At 45.2% G+C, this 20,923-nt stretch overlaps 1 protein-coding gene across 1 annotated transcript in view; it reads right to left on the reverse strand.

Annotated features, from left to right (window-relative positions):
• MYO7B (myosin VIIB) overlaps nucleotides 1-20,923 on the reverse strand; it is a 1,466,289-nt gene that overhangs the window by 489,156 nt on the left and 956,210 nt on the right. The window contains exon 32 of the mRNA XM_069617875.1: nucleotides 3,993-4,110. Within this exon, the coding sequence (XP_069473976.1) occupies nucleotides 3,993-4,110 (118 nt within the window). The remainder of the gene's footprint in view (nucleotides 1-3,992; nucleotides 4,111-20,923) is intronic.

Consider the following 20,923-nt stretch of genomic DNA (forward strand, 5'->3'; position numbering starts at 1 on the left):
CTGTGAAATCATGCCACACAGTATGGGAAACCTTTAAAGTGTGGCTTAGAAGGCACCTGATCTCTAAGGTTCATGGCACACTGAAAGACATACGTACCCAATTGACCCGAACCGAAACCCACATCAAGGAATCAGAGACGACATACGTCAAAGCCCCTAAACCCGCCACATTATCCATGCTGAAGGACGCTCTGGGTAAGTTCAAGACATTGGCAGAACAAGAGGTCTGGTATACGTCTCAACCAATTAGAGCTAGGAAATATGGCAAAGGCAATAAATCTGGGGTGGACAGACGTCCAGACTAAGCTGGTCCAGATTGTGCGAGAACTACGATACGGGAGGTCTAGCAGCCCCAGACTTCCAGCTATACTACTACACAGTAAAAGCACACTTCGCAAAATACTGGATAACTACCACAGAACAATTTGCACACTTACATGCACAAAGATTCGCAGCATCTCCACTGAACCTTCAGAGCATGATATTCGCCAAAGTACCGCGAGAAAAGACGCTGGCCGACCCTATGGAAACAACTGCGAGAGCATGGGCACAGATTCTCAAGAGAGTGAGATGAGAAATACCATACTGGCCGCACCTGCCCCTATGGCATTACCCAGGACTGGAACCCACAGCAGACCGCACCATACAAACGTTAATGTTAATGTTAAAGGACATTTGTACCGCGCACTGTCACCACCGGCGTGGTCCCCTGGCGCTCTGGCGGCTCTAAAAAAGGAGGGGAGGTTGAGTTAGTGGGAGGAAGCAGGAAAAGTGCAAGAGAGCAGTGATGTGCTGTTGGCGGTCTCAGCCTGGTGTGTCCGTTGGCTGGGCCTGGGGTGTTTGCGGCCGGTAGTCGTTGTGTACTGTTGTGCAAGGCTATGTGTGTTTTTGTTTTGTTGTTGCGATGTAGTGAAGTTTGTGCAGTTTGTTGTGCGGAAGTTTTTGGTTGTGTTTGGTTTGGAGTTTGAGAGGTGTATGCAGAAAGGGAAATTGTTAGTAGGGTTGGTTAGTTTGCGTCTCTATCCTGAATTGATGCGCTCGGCTTGCGTAGTCGCCCCTGATGCGGATCTGTCCTGATCTGGGTCCGACTGGCATACAGGTTCCTTACTCCTCTAGCCCCCACCTCTAACATGCTCTCTCATAGCTCCCCTTATCGTCCCTTCATACTCCTGTGGCCAGTGCATCTGCCAATGACAACCTCTCAGGTAGTGGGGTGGTTTCCAATATCTCGATAATTCCACACCACTGTGCTACCTGGTGGTAATTTAGGGGCGGGCGAAAGTGTTGGTGGGATTGTCTGGGGTAGTAGACTCAGTCTCCGTGCGTGCCGCCAGTGTTCCAGTCTATCCGGTGTCACCTGTTACTCTCTCGGGTCGCGGATGTCCGTGTCTTTTCGGTTTAGTTATCCTTTTTCGAGTTTCGGTTTCCAGGTTTAGTCTGTGGTGTTGTAGAGCCAGGTTTTTAGTGATTTCCTGAATTTTAAGTGATCTTCAGTGTTTCTTATTTCTTTTGGGATGTTGTACCAGGTTTTTGCGGCTAAGTGGTAGAATGAGGTGCCTCCAAGTTTTTTCTTAAGGTTTGGTTTGAGTTCCAGGCGGATTTCGTTGCTTGATCGGAGGGGTCTCGTTGGTTTCTAGATTGTTATTTTCTTTTGTAGGAATTCTGCTCCTTGTCCACTGATTGCCCTATGCGTTATGCACATTGTTTTGAAGGTGATGCGATGTTTTACTGGGAGCCAGTGTAGTGTTTTTAGGGCTGTAGTGATGTGGTCTCTTCTGGATAGTTTGAGGAGTAGTCTTGCTGCTGCATTTTGGATCTGTTGCAGTTTCTTCAGGAGGTATTCTGGTATTCCGAGGTAGAGGCTGTTCGCATAGTTGATTTTTGACATGATTAGGGCGACGATAGTGAGTGTTTTGTGCGTGAAGAAGAGGAAAGGTAGAATTCTTCTTGCCGTGTGGAGGAGGAAGAAGCATTTCTTCACTGTTGCATTTATTTGTGGTTCCAGAGATAGGTTGTTGTCCATTAGGACTCCCAGATTTTTTACTACCTTCGATGGTGTTGGTGCGTTTCCCATTTCCGTAGGCCATGGGATGGTGGTTTCGTTCTCTTGGTCTTTGGATACGATCATGATTTCTGTCTTTCCTGGGTTGATTTTCAGGTTGTTGGCATCCATCCAGTTGAAGACTTCTTTTAGACAGTCGGTTAGGGTTGAATGGTCGGCATCGGTGTCTTTGATTTTGTAGATGATCCGAGTGTCATCTGCGTAGTTGTAGCATGTAATGTTGTATTTTTTGAAGATTCTGATGACCGGAGTCTGATAGATGTTGAAATATAGTGGAGATAGTGAGGATCCTTGTGATACTCCACAGTCGTTAACTCGTGGAGTGGATTTGAAAGGTTTTACCCATACGGTTTCTGTTCTGTCTGCTAGGAATGATTTCGTCCACCGTAGTGCTGTGTCTGTTATGCCTACGTCTTCTAGTCTTTTGGTCAGGGTCTCGTGGCTAACTGTGTCAAAGGCTGCGGAGAGGTCGAGTAGAATAAGGGCTGAGGAATTGTTTGAGTCTGCGTTAGTTCTGAGGTTGTCCCAGATGGATAGTAGTGCTGTTTCCATTCCTCTCGCTGGTCTGAAACCGATTTGAGTTTAGTCCAGCAGGTGGTGTTTTTCTACGTGTTCTTGGGTTAGTTTATATACATAGGTTTCTAGATGTTTTGCTGGCTAGGGGATGTTAGAGATCGGCCTGTAGTTGGAAAGGTCATCTACGTCACCACTTGTGTTTTTCAAGAGTGGCATTGAAACATTATGGAACTCTACAAAACAGGCCAAAGTTGGTGACCTTTTCCCGGAAGGTCGATTTCTCACGGCGGCAGAGATCCAAAACATAGCAGGCTACAGCCTAACCACAAGGCTGCATTACCAACGACTAAAAGCCTCCTGTAAGAAGAAATGGACGTTCTTTCCCTTTGCACCACCAGTTCATAAATTTCTATCTGAGATCCTGACAGAGGACAGCTTCACTGGCAGCGTGTCCAACCTATATAGGATAGCTGAATCCAACACTCCATCCAAGAACAACATGAGAGCCAAGTGGGAAAGAGACTTGAATATCCAAATAGATGAGCAGCACTAGGCAAACTACTGCAAATACACAAAAGCTATATCTCTATGTGCACATTTAAGACTTATCCAATTCAAAATCTTGAACCAACTGCACATTACACTCAAACAAATCTCCAGGTTTTATCCCACCAGGCCACAGCCATGCCCCAAATGTGGCACAACCAAAGCAACAGCCATTCACATATACTGGGAATGCCCGCCAGTCAAGCAATTCTGGAAAGAAGTGGCAGACACAATGGGTGACATATTAAGCATGAACATTCCGGCCACACCGCTGAAATACCTTCTGGGAGATATTGGGAAGGAATCAGAAAGGACCTGCAGACTATTTGCAGTGGGTGGAGCCGTGGCTAAATGAGGTATCCTTAGAAAATGGAAATCGAAAGATCCCCCCACTCACCGAAGCTGGTTACTTGATTTAATCTACACACAAGAATGTGAAGAGTCATACGTACGAGGGATCCAATCCACGTCAAGGCCAAAGGACATTTGGGCCACCCTCAGAACATACTTACTGTCGGAGGAGGAGGAGAGGGAGGGGACTGAGAACGCAGCAATACCCTCTGTATGACCCATTATGTCGTGTCTCCCTCTCCGTCCCCCTTTTTTCCTTACCTCATCCCCTACATGTTATATAATATGACTAAAAGATATACCTCGCTATAACTGTATGTTGTAATGCCTTATCTGAAACATGTCCTTCCCGCACTGTGAAATTGCCAGTATTAAATAAAGTTTAAAACAATATACATATATTTTAGGGCCAACATACAAGGCAAAGATTTCACATAATTCGAATATCCAACTCAATGGACTGATTGGCGAGTGCGCTTGTGCCTCTGCTGTATTAGAACATACACTGATTATTTACCTGAAAATCGTAAAGCTTCAAAAAATCTTGAAAAGAGGACCGGCCACTGCAGCCGTGCAAAATCTACCACTTCCTCCTTCACAACATCTGGGGAGATCTTCTTTTGCAGATATGTGGCCTACAATAACAAGGGGAAAGATTACATATACAAAGCGCAAAACTCAGGCACGCATAGGCGACCAACAAAAACCAAACAGAAGAGAAGTGCGTAATTCAATAGTGAATTTCGACAGACAGTGCATCGTGAGCAGGCTCAAATCTCTGCAGAGAGGGTTCCCCAAAACTGGGGTTGAAATGGCCCATGTGTCAGATCAATATTTGGGTGAACTTACATTTTAAAAAAGCAAAGAGTATTTACATGCACTTCTGTAGGAGAATACTTAGAATATTTCAATACTGCAAATGCGAGAGTCCACTGCCCCATGATTTGCACCATGTCTTTCTTATTGCCCCTGTGCCCCGATTTTCCCCTTGCTACTCATTGCTCCCAGAACTTCCCCACTGCCCACCTGATTTTCCCCAATGTAACCCTCATTACCTAATGCCACTCTAAGTACATGCCAGAACGACCTTGCGATCTCCTGCCATGCCTACATGCCATGCCACTTACAGTACTACCAGTATTGTCAAATGACACTCTCAACTGCCGCATGTCACTCCCATTGCACCAGAATAACTTTAGTGCCTCAACCTGTCTACATATGAAGCTCATTGCCACCATTTTTGTCCCGTTTTATTGTCATTGCCCAGGAACTGCTCGCTGTCATCTGACTTTCCCACGTCACTAATTTCCCCAGAAACTGCCTCATTGCCCCCATTATGCCATGTCACACTCATTGCCTTCAAAACTGTCCCACTGGCCCATTTCTGCCCCATATCACACTGATTGGCTAGGAAATGCACGTTTACCTCTTGCTTTGCCCTCTATGTCACACTCAATGCAGACAGTGTTGGCCCTGCATCTCTCATAGCTACCAATACTGCCTCATTTCTCCCAGTTCTGCCCAATGCGACTTTCATTGCCGCAATATCACCCTATTAACACCAGACTGGCTCAAAGTGTTTCTCACTCATCTCATGACCCCCCATTGACACCAATTGTCCCCAATGGCATTCACATTGCCACAACACTTTCCCACTGTATTCTGGTTTGCTACCATGTCATTTTGACTGGCCTCAGTTTTGATTCATATCATTTTATAATGCACTATTTCCTGTGGGCGGGGCCCATGAAGCTTCAGAAAGAAATCATTTCTTTCTGAAGTCAGAATGCATTTACTCTGACTCCAGAAAGAAATTGCAGAGCGGGATGGAGGCACTCTGGCTCGACTGTGCATGACAGAAAGCAGGAAGCTGTCCCTGCTTCCTGGTTCCTGTCAACGGGGTGGAAGCTGGAGCATGGGGGAGCTTCTTCCTGGGGATGAGTCCCTCGGGGAAGACGGATTCGGGAAGCAGCAGGTAAGAAAACAATATTTTGTGTAAATGTACGTGCCAGGGTGTTGCATGTTTATGATGTATGTATGCGTATGTTATGTTTTATGTAACGTGTGTGTGAATGAGTGAGTGTATGATGTAGGGGGATGGGTGCACGTGTGAATATTGTTTGTAAATGAGCGTGTGAATGTGTGAATGGGTGTGTGTGTGTATTTGGCTGGGCCACCGAGGAGCTGATTTTGGCAGGCTGCGGGTGAAGGATGAGGGAGGTTGTTTGTGAGCTTAATGGGCAATCAACTGTAATAAAGCAAGGATGATATGTGTCATTATATAGCTAGACTGGCATTTGGGTGCAGACAGTCCAACCATTTCTTACTGTGGCATGACATTTTTAACCAATCAATGATAAAGCAAGCATGATAAGAAATACATTACTTACCTGTAACTCCTGTCCTTTAGCATGGCCGAGGGTGAAAGACGCATTTTGGCAAAAACAAACAAGCGTGTGCCTGTTGATCAGGCTGTAGGTTCCGTGGATTGCCCAGCAGCAAGTGAAGAGGTAGTAAGTGGTCTGCGGTTTCTCCATGGGAAACTTGTAACTGCGAGCCTCTCTACAGTGTGCATTATCAGGTAGGAGGAGCTTGCTGTAAGGAAGTGACAGTACTTAACACTGGCACTGGTGCATCGAGTGAAGTGGCAGTAAGAGGTCTGCCGTTACTCGCGGGAAACCTGTGACTGCGAGTCCCTCTATACATGTACATTATCGAAGAGGAGCAGGCTGTAAGGAAGTGACAGTACTTAACACCGGCACAGGCACAGAGCGCGGTGAGTGAAGTGGCAGGAAGTGGTCTGCCGTGGTCTACCGCGGGCCTCCAGGATGCTGAGCCACCCATTTGGTGTATTGAACATAGTACAGCCTGCCTGTATCCCAAGCGCCTTTAGCTTTATCCGTACTGGACTAGTGCCTTGAAGCTAGCAACATCGGTAGAAGCTCATCAGCAGCTTGTGGTGAGCGCCTTTTGAATTCTATTCATTTTGGCTCTCTCTGACATTAATATTAATATGGCACCAGTAAAAATGCAAAAGTACGGGATGAGTAGTGAAAGTCACACAGTGGCAAGCAAGCACGCAGCCCGCTTTCAGCAAACGCTTGCTCTAATGCAGGGGTGCACAACTGATTTTGACAGAAGGCCGAAAGTACCTTACATGATGGCTATAGTGGGGCGAAAAGTAAATGTGGGCGGGCGGTAGGCGGGGCGTGGCAGGAGGCTTTTTCAACCCCCAATGTGTATTAAACACATGGAAAAAGAATATGTTTTTGAGGGGTAACGATTTTTATTTGTATTTCAAACTTACATTTTGTACTACACATTGTTATATATAATTTAATTAAACAGACAACATACAATAATTTTATTGACTCTTAATTGGACATTCCGTTATTTTGGACTGCTATAGTTTGCTCTTTGGGTTGCCCAAGAAGAGTATGGCCTTTGTTGAGTCAGGTTTCCTCAAAAAGCAAAGGATGTACATCTCCTAACTGTGCCTGTTTTAGCTTTATTATTGGGTTCACTCTTGGAGTGCAACACTATGCCCCATGGCTCCCACCCTCAACCAAACACTATGCCCCATGTCCCTCACCCCCAACCAAACACTATGCCCCATGGCTCCCACCTCCAACCAAACACTATGCCCCATGGTCCCCTCACCCCCAACCAAACACTATGCGCCATGTCCCCCTCACCCCAACCAAACACTATGCCCCATGGCCCCCACCCCTCAAGCAAACACTATGCCCCATGTCCCTCACCCCCAACCAAACACTATGCCCCATGGCTCCCACCCCCAACCAAACACTATGCCCCATGGCCCCCTCACCCCAACCAAACACTACACCCCATGGCTCCCACCTCCAACCAAACACTGTGCCCCATTGTCCCCTCACCCCCAACCAAACACTATGCCCCATGGCCCCCTCACCCCCAACCAAACACTATGCCCCATGGCTCCCTCACCCCCAACCTAACACTATGCCCCATGTCCCTCACCCCCAACCAAACACTATGCCCCAAGGCCCCCTCACCCTGAACCAAACACTATGCCCCATGCCCCCCTTACCCCCAACCAAACACTATGCCCCATGTCCCTCACCCCCAACCAAACACTATGCCCCATGGCACCCTCACCCCCAAACAAACACTATGACAGTTGGAAAAAGAACACCTTTTTTGGAGGTGTACCGTTTTATTTGTATTTAAAACCTACATTTTGTACTATACATTTCCTAAATCATACAGGATGAAACAGTGAACCAGACCTACTTGATCAGTGAGAAACATTGCAGCGTTTCTCAGCTGTCAGTTTCTGGATCTCGGGCTCCAGTGAGGTTGTTCCTACTCTCAGGATAGCATGGAGATGTTGGTCAGTTAGTCTTGTCCTTAGGCTGGATTTATGTAGTTTCATTTGTGAAAAAACTTGCTCACAAATGTAAGTACTGCCAAACATAGATACCATCTTTAATGCTTCCCGTGACAGATTGGGAATTGTGCAGTGTCCAGAGACTGATAGAAGACTAATAAAGGCATCTCTCTGTGCTTATTTTTGAGGGCACTACAGCACTGAAGTTCAATCAGTTCCAGTTGCACACTGTCAACATCAGCAGAGGAAGGGTCTGCAAAAAGTTTAAAAGAGGCTCGCTGGGATTTGAATTGTGAGAAACGATTCTCAAAAACATTTTGCAGTTCCTTCAGGACCCTCACATGCCGATACCATCCTACATACTTGCCATGGGGGAAAACCTCTGCACATGCAGGGTAGTGTGCCAGCATCCCTTTCTCCAGTTGGGCTGTCAGAAGCCTTAACTTTATTTCAAAGGCACAAATTGCCTCAAACAGATCCAATATTAGATTTTGGCTTCCTTGCAACTTTAAATTTAAATCATTGAAATGGCCTGTCAGGTCAGTCAGAAAAGCAAAGTCGGCTACCCAGTCAATGGTCCTCATTATAAGTCAGGTGTTAAGGGGTTAACTGCGCCGTAAAGAGTGTCGACGCCGTTAAACCCTTAACGCCTGATTCAAACTTTAATGCCTGCTTTTTGCAGGCGTTAAAGTCCAAGGCGCTAAGCGACCTTGGTGCTAATTACGGCACCGTAATTTACGGTGCCGTAATTAGCGCCTTCCCCATCCCCATTATGCCCTATTGGGCAAAAATGGGAATGGGGAAGGGCAAATGGTGAATGGGGAATTACCGCCCCACTCACCTTGGAATGGGGAGGTAATTCCGCCATCCACCATGGCGGAATCCGGCAGTCACCGCCTGACTTGTAATGAGGGCCAATATCTTGCATGACAGAAGTGTCCATTCCCTTGTCATCAAGGAATGCTTTTATTTCGTGCCGTTAAGCAAAGAATCGCTTCAGCACATTGCCACGACTAAGCCATCGAACATCGGTGTGCTATAAGACATCACCATAATCTGCCTTTAACTCTTCTAAAAATGCCTGAAACAATCTGTGATTTAAAGAGCGTGCACCGACAAAATTAACCGTTTTCACAACAAAGTAGAGGTTAGTAGTAAGAGTAGAGAGAGAGGAGAAGCGGTAGTAGAGAAGTGGTACTAGCAGTAGACGGGAGTGGTATAGTAGTAAGAAGTGGTGGAGTACGGGCAGTAGAGGAAATGGGAAAGAGTAGTGGGAAGGACAAAGGAGAAAATAACAGCAAAAGGCATAGTAGACCCGAACCCCCACCCCCCAAATCAGCACACAAACTCTCAAACATGCACCCATACAGACCCAACACTCCCACCCCCAACTCAGCACTTAAACTCTCAAACATGCACCCATACAGACCCAAACACCCCACCCCCAACTCAGCACACAAATTCTCAAACATGCACCCATACAGACCCAAACCCCCCACCCCCCCAACTCAGCATACAAACTCTCAAACATGCACCCATACAGACCCAAACCCCCACCACCCCCCAACTCAGCACACAAACTCTCAAACATGCACCCATACAGACCGAAACCCCCCACACCTCCCAACTCAGCATACACACTCTCAAACATGCACCCATACAGACCCAAACCCCACCACACCCCAACTCAGCACACAAACTCTCGAACATGCACCCATACAGACCCGAACCCCCCACCCCCCAAATCAGCACACACTCTCAAACATGCACCCATACAGACCCAAACCCCCCACCCCCCCAACTCAGCACACAAACTCTCAAACATGCACCCATACAGACCCGAACCCCCCACCCTCAACTCAGCACACACACTCTCAAGCATGCACCCATACAGACCCAAACCCCCACCCCCCAAATCAGCACACACTCTCAAACATGCACCCATACAGACCTGAACCCCCCCTCAACTCACCATACAAACTAGCATACAGACCCTGCATCTCAACATACACCGCACTTACCCTCCAAAACAAACATTCATGCACACCCGACAACCCCCTCCCCTGCATCTCAACATGCACAACACAAACATACAAAAACAAACATTCATGCACACCAGACACCACCCCACCCCTGCATCTCAACATGCACAACACAAACATACAAAAACAAACATTCATGCACACCCGACACCCCCTCATCGCCACATCGCAACAAACACAACACAAACATACAAAAACAAACATTCATGCACACCCGAAGCCCCCGCCACCCCTGCGTCTCAACATGCACAACACAAACATACAAAAACAAACATTCATGCACACCCGACACCCCCCCCAACTCCCGCATCTCAGACACAGCACAAACATACAAAAACAAACATTCATGCACACCCGACACCCCCCCCGACTCCCGCATCTCAGACACAGCACAAACATACAAAAACAAACATTCATGCACACCCGACACCCTCCACCCCTGCATCTCAACAAAAGAAACACAACACAAACATACAGAAACAAACATTTGTGTACATCCAACACCCCCCACCACCGCATCTCAACAAACACAAGACAAATATACAGAAACAAACATTGATGTACACCCGACACCCCCCCACCCCCGCATTGCAACAAACACAACACAAACATGCAAAAACAAACATTCATGCACACCCGACACCCCCCGCATCTCAACATACACAACACAAACATACAGAAACAAACATTCATGTACACCCGACACCCCCCTACCTCCGCATCGCAACAAACACAATACAAACATACAAAAACAAACATTCATGCACACCCGACACCCCCCCCAGCATCTGAAACACAGCACAAACATACAGCAGAACAGACCCGACACACAAACACAAACAAATAGACCACTTACCGGACATGCTGGAAGGCAGGCTAGCTGGAACACTGGCGAGGTAACTGGAGTGGTACTACGGCTGGCATGGCAAGGCTGAAATGCCTTCTGGCATCAAGCCTTATTGACCACGCCAACCGTAGTGCTGGCACTCCATTGGTGCAGCACACACGCACTACTTGGCTCGTAGGAGCGACGTGGTGCATGTGTGCTGAGCCAATGAGGGCCAGTGTTTTGTCCTGCCCGGAAGACAACAAAGACTTTCCTAATGGAGGGCGGCTGTTGCTGCTTGCGGGCTGCACTCCAATAGGAAAGTCTTTGTGCCTCGCGGGCCGGACAAAATGGCATGGCTGGCCGCAACTGGCCCGCGGGCCGTATGTTGTGCACCCATGCTCTAATGGGACACCTTGCTCAAAAAAAGACAAATGAGACTTGGTTTTGAAGGCTCAGCCTAGGTTTACGGGCTTCTTTGGGGTGGTGCCTTTGGGAGTGGAAACCAGTGAACCTACCGAAATAACATCAATTCCGTCAGGTAGCACTGTTATTGACCTGGGGACGGGCACTACAGGCCCCAGACCAATTAACAATGATAATTCTCTATTAAATCTCTGTTTGGGTTTGCAAAGAAACTAGATTGGCGCACCGAGCAGGGACCGGAACTCCTCCCCAGTGCAATATGACAATATAACAGGCACCAATTTGTCTAAGACACCTGACTTAGAAAAGTATATATCCTCTTCCAGCTCGTCAGATGATGGTAGTGAGGTTGATACCTCCTTCCAATCCATTGAATCCCTGCAAGAAAAGCAAATGACAGCCACGCCTACTTTAAATCCTATGGCGTCAACTGTTGCCGCAATATTCGCATTATGTTCTAATATGGCAAACAAGCAACAAGAACTCAAGAGAATACTTGTGAGAGTGGTTGATGCCATTCTGGAGTCATATAAAGGGGGGTGTGATGTGGAAAACATCAACTCTAACAAGGAGGAAGCACAAGTGAGAGTCTTCTGCTAGCCAGGTATCCTCACCATGAGTACTATGTAATCTTTTCTCTCTGTGTCACCTTGATAGCACCAGGCCGGCAGCTAATGCTGAAATAGTGCAAGCTAACATTTCTGTGCATTACGACCAAGCCGAGAGAAAACTCGAGGCTGCTCAACAAACAGGAGAATACCTTATTTTTGATACAGAGCTTGATATCCCTTTCCAACTAGTGCAGAACAAAAGAAGACCCAGGCGGCTGCTGCATAAATCTAAAACCGCTATATGTCAGTGCTGGGGTGTTGCTAGCTTTATGCCTAGTGAAACCACATTTATTCGAACACTTCAAGATGGCACTTGTCAGCAAGTGCAATTGCAAGCCCCCATTGACAAATGGTTGCATACTGGCTCAAATAAAGTGGATCCTGTGATCCCTCTGAACTTCGAATGAAGAACTACTGCTCAGTCGGATCAACAGGTGGCATTCCATCTGCAAAGGTCAATATTCAGTGCACAAGACCACTGCTCCATCCGTCTTATAGCGATGAGCTATCTGCAGCATACCATGAACATCAAGTTACACTTAACTACAGGGCTGGTGCCACAGAGATTCAGCCGCCGGTTGAAAATGTCCTGCCATTAGGGAAATGGGCAAAAGTTGAGGAACTGAACCCAACCTCAATTAGCCCTTTTCTGAATCAAAGCCAATTGTTAGATCTATGGCACAGAATACCACTATTGAAAAACATTGGTTCGGATGATATAGGACGTGTGCAACTACCTAAATCCGATAGCCCAACAAATTGGGCGTTAATTGAATTTACCCCTACTTAGCTCGTGCCAAATAAAAATGTGAGCACTTGGGTACCAATTGATGGTGTGCCGAAAGCACACCGTTTATATTTCTCCTGGTGAAGATATGCTTGCGGTTAAACCCTTACCTGCTAGCACTTCGCCTCTCAGGGAACACCATACAGAAAGACTTAGCCTCTTGGCTTCCCTTGTTAAACCTGTGGGAAGCAATGAGAAGTCGAGAGAGGTGGACCAATGGATTCCTGATTCCTTTCAAGCTAATGACTACTGACATTCCCATATACTGGAGAGTCAAAAGTGGCTCTCCTGGAATACTCGCGGAAATATCTCCTTCTTACGTAACCCGATGTGCTGTTCTTGTCTGCATGAAAGTGATGTTTTCTTATTGCAGGAGATTTGGGTGTGTGGAGATTTCTGCCTTGATGGTTAAAAAGTCCTATGTAGACCGGTACAGCGGAAAACCTTAGGCCGGCCTACCGGGGGATTAGCAATAGGAGCAAGGAACCAGTTCAGTTTGAAGGCCTTTTCTGTTGGGCCTTCCTGTCCATATGTATTAGCAGCCATCTTGGAAGATTTCTTAGAGTGAACCAATAGGACCCTGGTCATTCATTTATACGTCCCATCCGGTGGCATGGTTTTGAAACGTATTCATGAGAGTATAGAACAGCTTTTATATCAATGGTATGAGCTCTATCCATGTAAAAGGGTGGTAATTGCGGGTGACTTTAATGCTCACTGTCACCCACAAGTTGTCATGCCTCCCCAGTATCCGATCCACCGACTCAATTGCAAGGAACAAAATCAAGGAAGAAGAGGGGAGATCAAGGATGGGGACAATTTATAGATATACATTGTTTAATACTGCTGAATAGTAAGCTTCAGGAGGGCTTTGCCGCAGGCCCTACGTGGACTAACAGCAAAGTCTCTTCCTGCATTGACTATGTCTATACTGACCCTTCACAATGGTCTTGTTGCAGCAATCCAACTATTCTCCATACTGCATTAAGTGACCATGCAATCTTAACTTGGACGCAGTCTTTGATTGCTCCTCAGAAAATTAAACAGAATTTACTGAGCATGGCAGTCAACTCACAAGAAATTCGAATCATATGGTCAGACTGCAATGTAAAAAAAGTAAACTGATCCTCACATATTATTTCACTGTGGAGAACATGCTTAATTCTAACAACTGGGATATGCAATCTACCATGGAGATGTTATCGGGGTGGCTGCACTTAACTCAACATAAAAACCAGGCTAATGATTGTAACATGGCTCTTTTTGATATTGTAGTTCACCAACGTAAAAAGATATATCGTAAAGCAAAAACAGCAGTTAAGAAAAATCATTTTCTAACATGCAGCGAGTGAACTGCACAGCTCACCTCTCTTGCAACCCAATATAAGAATGGGCTAAGACAGCAAATCCATTCTATGCACAACACTGATTGGACATTTCTCTTTAGATTACTGAGGGGTAATGACAACACATTTTTTGGGGTTTATCATAGGAGATATCTTGCGGGTAACGCTGCCTTGGGGCCAACCGACTTTTTGGGCAGGTATATTGCACCAACTATTCCTTTAGATCATGAATAGTAGCAGGATACCTGCAAGTTGGAGAGAGTTCATTCTTGTCCACATGTTTAAACCACTCAAATCACAGGTTATGAGCAATTATAATTATAATTGTTCTTTTATAATGAGCTTAATACCAACAAGCGGTTTCTAAGCGCAGGATCAGCATTCAAACCTCTGTTGTGCTGCGTTGTCTTGCTTCCAAGACAACCGCATTGTCCGTGAGCTATTCTTCCTCTCCAATGTTGGACTTGAGTACCAAAATGTTCTCTTCACTCATCTCAAAAAAATTGAATCAATGGTTTGAAGAGAAGGGCCTCTTGAAGAAACTTCAGACAGGCTTCCGAAGGGCCCACAGCACATCTCACAATATTTGCACCGTACATTACCTTATGGCTGACGTCGATCGGTGCCCCAACAGAAGACTGTTATAATATGTAAATACCCAAAGGTATATACAGACTCTCATTGCGTTAAATTATTTTGCTGTACCACAAGCAATCTCTTCTCATAAAAATCAACTTCAATTGATTATCACAATTATTCTTTGTTTTATTTTATAGAATCCATAAGAACATACAAAGACAATATAAGCAAGATTACATATCGTTTCAAAATACATCGATGATTTAACAATACGTTTTAATCATACCAACACACACAACATACTGTGATCTACCATTCTGACTCATCCAAAGTAACCTCATTCATTCCCATTCAAATCCTATCGTACTGTGCAAAAAATGCATTAAGAACAATTAATCAAGAAGATAGGTCACACAATTCGAACTCAATGCAAAGTGCTATTTTCTGCTCATAATTGCACCATGACATGTATCACTCTGTAATTTTGATAATCTGTCCAAATTGTAATCCTAATAGAATTTAAACAAATAAAGTGTTGACTCGAGTTTCGGCTGGGTATTCAACGTGGCTTTCATACCGCAGCCATAATCAGGACATATATAGCCTCCATTTATGATCACATTTGTGTGTGTTGACAGTTTCACCAGAGCTTGTCTGCCTTGTCTGTGTTTCCTAATTCTTGGATTTTCAGCTAACAATGGGCAAGATCCCATCCGTTCCAGTTTACTGCTATCTGTAGCCCCAAAAGAATAAGATTTCAATGTGGGAGTCTCCCCAATTGGTAAGTCTCTATTCCTTGTGTTGCGGTGTCTATTCATCTGCACGGAATGATACAAATCTCCGTAAGTTGTGTTCCATTTCTTAGTGCATCCCTTCAGTGACGCGATGCTGCGCTTGGGTCCACCTATTCCCAGAAAGTAAACCTGCGATCCCTTTTTATCGACTATACTAAGGCGTCCGATTTAGTATCATGTCCATTGTTTGGTCCAAGCTAAAGCGATGGGGAAGACCCTCTTCTTCTTTATCCTGTAAAAGCTTTACATACTGACACCACAGTAGTTATTCGCTTGAATCAAGAGGGAGTCACCAACCGGGGTCTTATGCAGGGGTGCTTACTTGACCCCTGTTATTCAATCTATACGTCTCCGACATGGACGAGGCAATATCGTCAGCACTTTATAACCCCCTGCAGTTGCCCAGAGCAATGCCAGAGGTTAAGATTCATTCTAAACCTTCCAGCCATCACCTCTATCTGTTTTCTTTGTCACGCTGAATGGGGCGGGTATGCCCAGGCGTGGGTCCCTTGCTCGCTGTGCCATAGGGAACCAAGCTGCACCTCATTGAGGAGGCTCAACAAGGCTGAACCATGTCTGGTGTTGCTTGTGTTTCTGTTCAGAGGAGACCTGGCCTGGTAGTTTGGGCTAGGCTAGGCTACCACTGGTGGCGGTATCTGACTGATTTACACATGGCTGGAACCCTTTTGCTATGGCGCTGACAGGCTAAAAAACGCTGGTGTGTAAGGTTGCCCAGAACAATGCCAGTGGCTCAGATTCATTCAGAACCTTCCACGCATCACGTTTATGGTTATAGAAAAGGTGCCAGTGGGCATGGAAAGGTAAAGAGAGTGCAAGTGTGCACAGGAAAACTGGAGAAAGTACCTGGGGCACAAGAAGGACAAAGAAGGTGCAAGTGTGCACAGAGGAAGTTAAAGAAGGTGCCAGTGGGCACGAGAAAGAAGTCAAGAAAACAGAGGGAAAAAGGGGATGCAGAAAACTGCAGAAGGCAAAAGGTTAAGATTAGGAAGAGCAGGAAAGTAGAGAGAGGGGTTAAAGCTCGGAGTGGTCGCGCTTTGGATGAGCAAAGAACAAGGCATTTACGATAGTATCTGATGCAAAAAATTCAGAAGCAGCTGAAGCTGGATATGGCAATATCATAAGATGAGGATTACATGGGAGGACAGAATCTATTCGAAAACATGTTTTCTTCTTGTGGCAGGGAATTTGTACTGGCATTAAGGGCAAAACCAAAAAAATATTCGTACATGGGGATATTGGCATATACTGACAGAGCCAGCAGTAACAATTTTTCTTATGATAACATTATTGTGTGTATTACTGGCCACACACAGAGTTGGCTGGTACATTTGGGTATCAGGATTTAGGAGGCAGGCATAGCCCCGTGGTTTCTATGATAACTGGAAGATTTAAGGTTTGATTAAAACATATGCTTACATCTTTCACCTAGTGCAGTGTGTGGCATGCCGCTGCAGCAGCATGATCATTGTGTGCATTGTGCATGCGTGGTGGTCCAGGCTGGCACGGAGTGTGGCACAGCCCATGCCATGTTGCTGAGCTTGAGGGGGTACCCTAGGCATGGCTTGTGGGTGTGGGGGCATATTTTGATTTACAACACTGGTGTGGTTGAGCAATAAATATCTGCATTTCACCCCACATGGAAGCCTGGGGGTACACACTAGCCCTGCAGGCAGAGACTGGTGCTGCCTACAGAGCACTTGCTTTATCCAGACTTAGATCTGACTAGCTCTGAGGCACCTTGAGAAAGCCCTTTGCTTTTCCTAGTCCCCATGTGCCATAATGGACTGGTTGCCTCTGGCACATGGGGGACTCAACAGTCGGTGAGATAGCAAATAAAGTTTTTAAGTAAACCATCAAACATTATACATAATTTCAAATAATTGACTATACATTTTAAATTAATACAAATATTTAATTATTTTTTAATATCTTATACAATGTATAACCTGACATGTCCCCTTCCCTTATCTACAATATTAGGTATGGTTTATGGACTGTAATCTTGTAGAAAGCATTCTGATTCTCAGAGCACAATCAATCATAAAACTGTATCAAATCAAATCATGATTATATCTACTAACAAGATATACATTGTTGGTTATTTCATGAAAATTTGAGTGCCGCTATGGGTGGTTGGGTACATCGAATTTCCTTATCATATTCTCACACCTGTTGTTGGTGGTTCGAGTGTGCACAAGCATTCAGAGTACAAAGTTAAGTGCAGAAAGGCACATTATTCACAACAGGGGTACTGCTTCAATGACCAACGATGGACAAAAGCAAACAGAGGCATTTACAACTAAAGAACATAAGCCTCAGGTATGACCAAACGCTCCACAGTTTGGGGATCCTTTTTCCTCTCAAGTGCCAGGAACTTGAGGCTTGAGATGACATGTTCTTTCCACACCACTGGATTCAGCACAGAGAGGGAGGACCAGGTTGTAGGGACCTGGGCAGAGTGAGGAAAGGATAGAACCCGTTGCAGGTTTTGTTGGTGGCCCATGGTCTGTAACAAGAGGTGATTATGACTGTGGATCAGAGCACTTCTGTGAGCTCCTGCGACCCAGACTCCTTGAGCACCTCCTTCCCTGCATGTTGTGGAGGGCTAGCACACATTATCATGGAGTCTGTGAGGGAGGCCTGATTTGCGATTGGAGAAGTTGGCTGCTGCTCAAGCACCTCATATGCGTCTGCTAGTGAAGCTTCAGAGAAGTTAATTGCTATACTGGTGAGTCTTCAGAGGGGAATTATGTCAGAGGGTTTCTGCTGAACCTTCTTGATAAGACCCATGGGGGCCCAGTACAACAGCACCTGGACTGTGAGCTGTGTGGGCACTGCTTTGAGTAGGGTCTCTCTGTGCTCTGAAGCTAGGGACAGGATCTTTTGTTGACCCCTCCCAGGGTGCATTTTCTTTGGGTGCAGCTTACACTGGACCGTTGTAGAAGATTTGCATGGTGCACCACAGAGCTGAGGAGCAACGACTCACGCTAGGTAACTACCATCCAGTACGCCAAACTGCAGCATATTTGAGGAGTTTACTCCTAGTACTGGTAGCGATGAGACCTCCTTCCTTCTGGGAAAGATTGACTTTAGGAATTTGTCTGCCTTTCTGACACTGCACACTCTGATACAATGATGGATCACCAGGCGTAGATCGCAGCTCACAACTTTTTTGCTGATGGAGTCAAACAGGACATCCATCATATCCTAATGGAAATCTGTGCAATGCAATTGGAGTTGTAAGTCTCCTTTACAGAGTACAGGACTACAGTTGGGAAGACTGAAAGTAGAATTGAAGCCTCCGAAAACATCCAACTCTCAATGGACCTGCTTGAAATGAAGTATGAGGTTTAACTGATGGAAACTAAGAAGCAAACAAGAGATCTGGAGTTGAACATTGATGAAGTAGAGAATAGGGGATGCAGGTGCAACCACCGCATTTTCAGAGTCCCAGATGTTGAGGGTTAAAATTCAGCCTACTTGGAGATGCTGATTAAAGCCATTATAAATAGCTTAATTCAGGAAGAGAGAGGCCTAGATTTGACTATTAACAATGCTAATAGTGGAGGTCATGTTGGAAATAGTCTGAGATCAATAGTGGTACATTGTCACTATGACATGGACAAGCATCCCATATAAAGAGGAATGAAAGGAAAAGAAACAGTGGAGCATAAGGGCAATAAAGTCTGTATTTTATTCAAAATCGCTTATTGACTTCCACAAAATAACATGAATGTTGACCCCTCACTGCTTGGTTGAAAGAAAGGTGTATCAGGAACATTTGGGGATACCCATTTTATCTGATACTTGAAGATGATAGAAAAGATGTGTACACCCTATCTAACTCAGATAAGATACACCAGGTTGTGGAACTGCTGGTAGAGGAAACAGGAGAAGTTTAGGGAGAAGCTTGCAGGCCCGAATGACATTGAAAGAGATAGGTCTTGAGAGAATACTAAATTTCAGGTAATGGGCTTCAGAAATTTGAAAGCCTGAATACACCACCAGGATTGGCAAAACGGTACAGAATTATTTTTACATACGAGCAAGGGTAGGTTTTGGGCTTTCCTTTTTTTGTTTTTTGACACACAACTAATCTTTCAAGGGAATATTATGCATAAACTTGGCTTAACTGGGGGACAGGAGCTTCATTGCAGGGGAAATGATGCTTAGGGATTAAGCTTTTGATCTTGCAAGGAATCGATTTGTTGCATTGTCTCTACATGCAACTTGATAGACCACCCTAATTAAAGGAAAGAATGTACAGGTGCAGATGACTCAGGTGTTTTGTATGTTTTTCCTTAATGAGCAAAAATCTTGATCATGTTATGGATGCACTTGGTTTATTTCATTACTACATGGGAAGGGTTGCAGGAACAAATATGTTTTATAAATAAGGTTTCAAGCATGTAGGGGATTTTTCTGTTCTATTGCTCGCAACAAGGTCAACATCGCGCATGAGCAGAGAGAGCACGATTGTTACTGAAAACTCCTGTGTTTTGAAGGAAAATAAGCTGAAGTTATATACAGCTTTGGTTTAATTCATTGTTGCACATTTATAGATGCCAGGGAAAGCGTTTTACATGACCATACATTGAAATTCGAAAGGGACTGACCTTGTTCATTCTTTGCCCACGAATTTGGGTCATTTGAGGACATGAGTGAGCAAAAGGTTGTTGAGGCTTTGAGACTTGTGAAGTGGAATGTGTTAAATTGGGTTAGGGTAGCAGAGGTGTATTTGTATGGAAGGGTAATGGTACAAGAATTTGTACTTAAAAGTGGGAGAGAACTTTGTGCTGCATGCAACAGGGATGAACTACTGGGAAACTAGGCACTTGGGAGAGGGCGAAGGAAGGGGATGGGACAGAAGTAGGACAAAGGACTGGAGCAAGAAAGATATATTTACAAGCAACGGTTGAGGAATTTGGGTTCATGTCTGTTACTTGAAAAGGGTTATGGTGGCAACTTGATGCGAAGGCTCGTTGATTGCCATACCTAATGCCAATGGTTTCAACTTCCTGCACAAGCACATCTTGCAAAAGAGTTAAAAAAGAATGCACTCAATATTTTATTCCTCCAGCAGACCCATGATAGGGTTGGTCAGAAAAGATTGATGAAGGGACGGAGGTTGCGGCTCTCATTTTAGGCTTTCTGAGCAGAGAAAAGGAGAGATGAGAATCCTTCTTGCATTGTAATTTTAGGATTGGGTTATCAGAAGTTTGAAGATACTTTCTACTAAGACTCCTGGTGGTTATGGGATGGAAAGATGGATTTTTACCCACCCCGTGTGTACTCTTTAGTCCAAACCAAAGTATATGCACTTCCTGGAGTGCAGACTGGATATTATATTTTGGTCAGAGGGGCATGCAGTAGTCAGTGGGGATTCCATTTGATAGGATACCTGCAACAAGTTAGGTTATCAATGGCTATGGGGGCTGTGAAAAGGAGTGAGGAGATCTGGCCCATTTTCAACGCTTCCTGTAAACCTTTGGGATGATATATGGCGGGGGGGGGCGAATCCACAGACTAGAGCCTATGTTTACTTGCTTCATCAAAGAGCAACTCTAATTTGGATTTCTTTTTACTCCAGTGGGCAGTAATGTTTGATTCAGAAGGCTGGTAATATTCCAGTAGTTTGGTCAGGCCA

This window comes from Ambystoma mexicanum, chromosome 10 (genome assembly GCF_040938575.1).
Source record: "Ambystoma mexicanum isolate Mex_15411 chromosome 10, UKY_AmexF1_1, whole genome shotgun sequence".
Classification (NCBI taxonomy): domain Eukaryota; kingdom Metazoa; phylum Chordata; class Amphibia; order Caudata; family Ambystomatidae; genus Ambystoma; species Ambystoma mexicanum.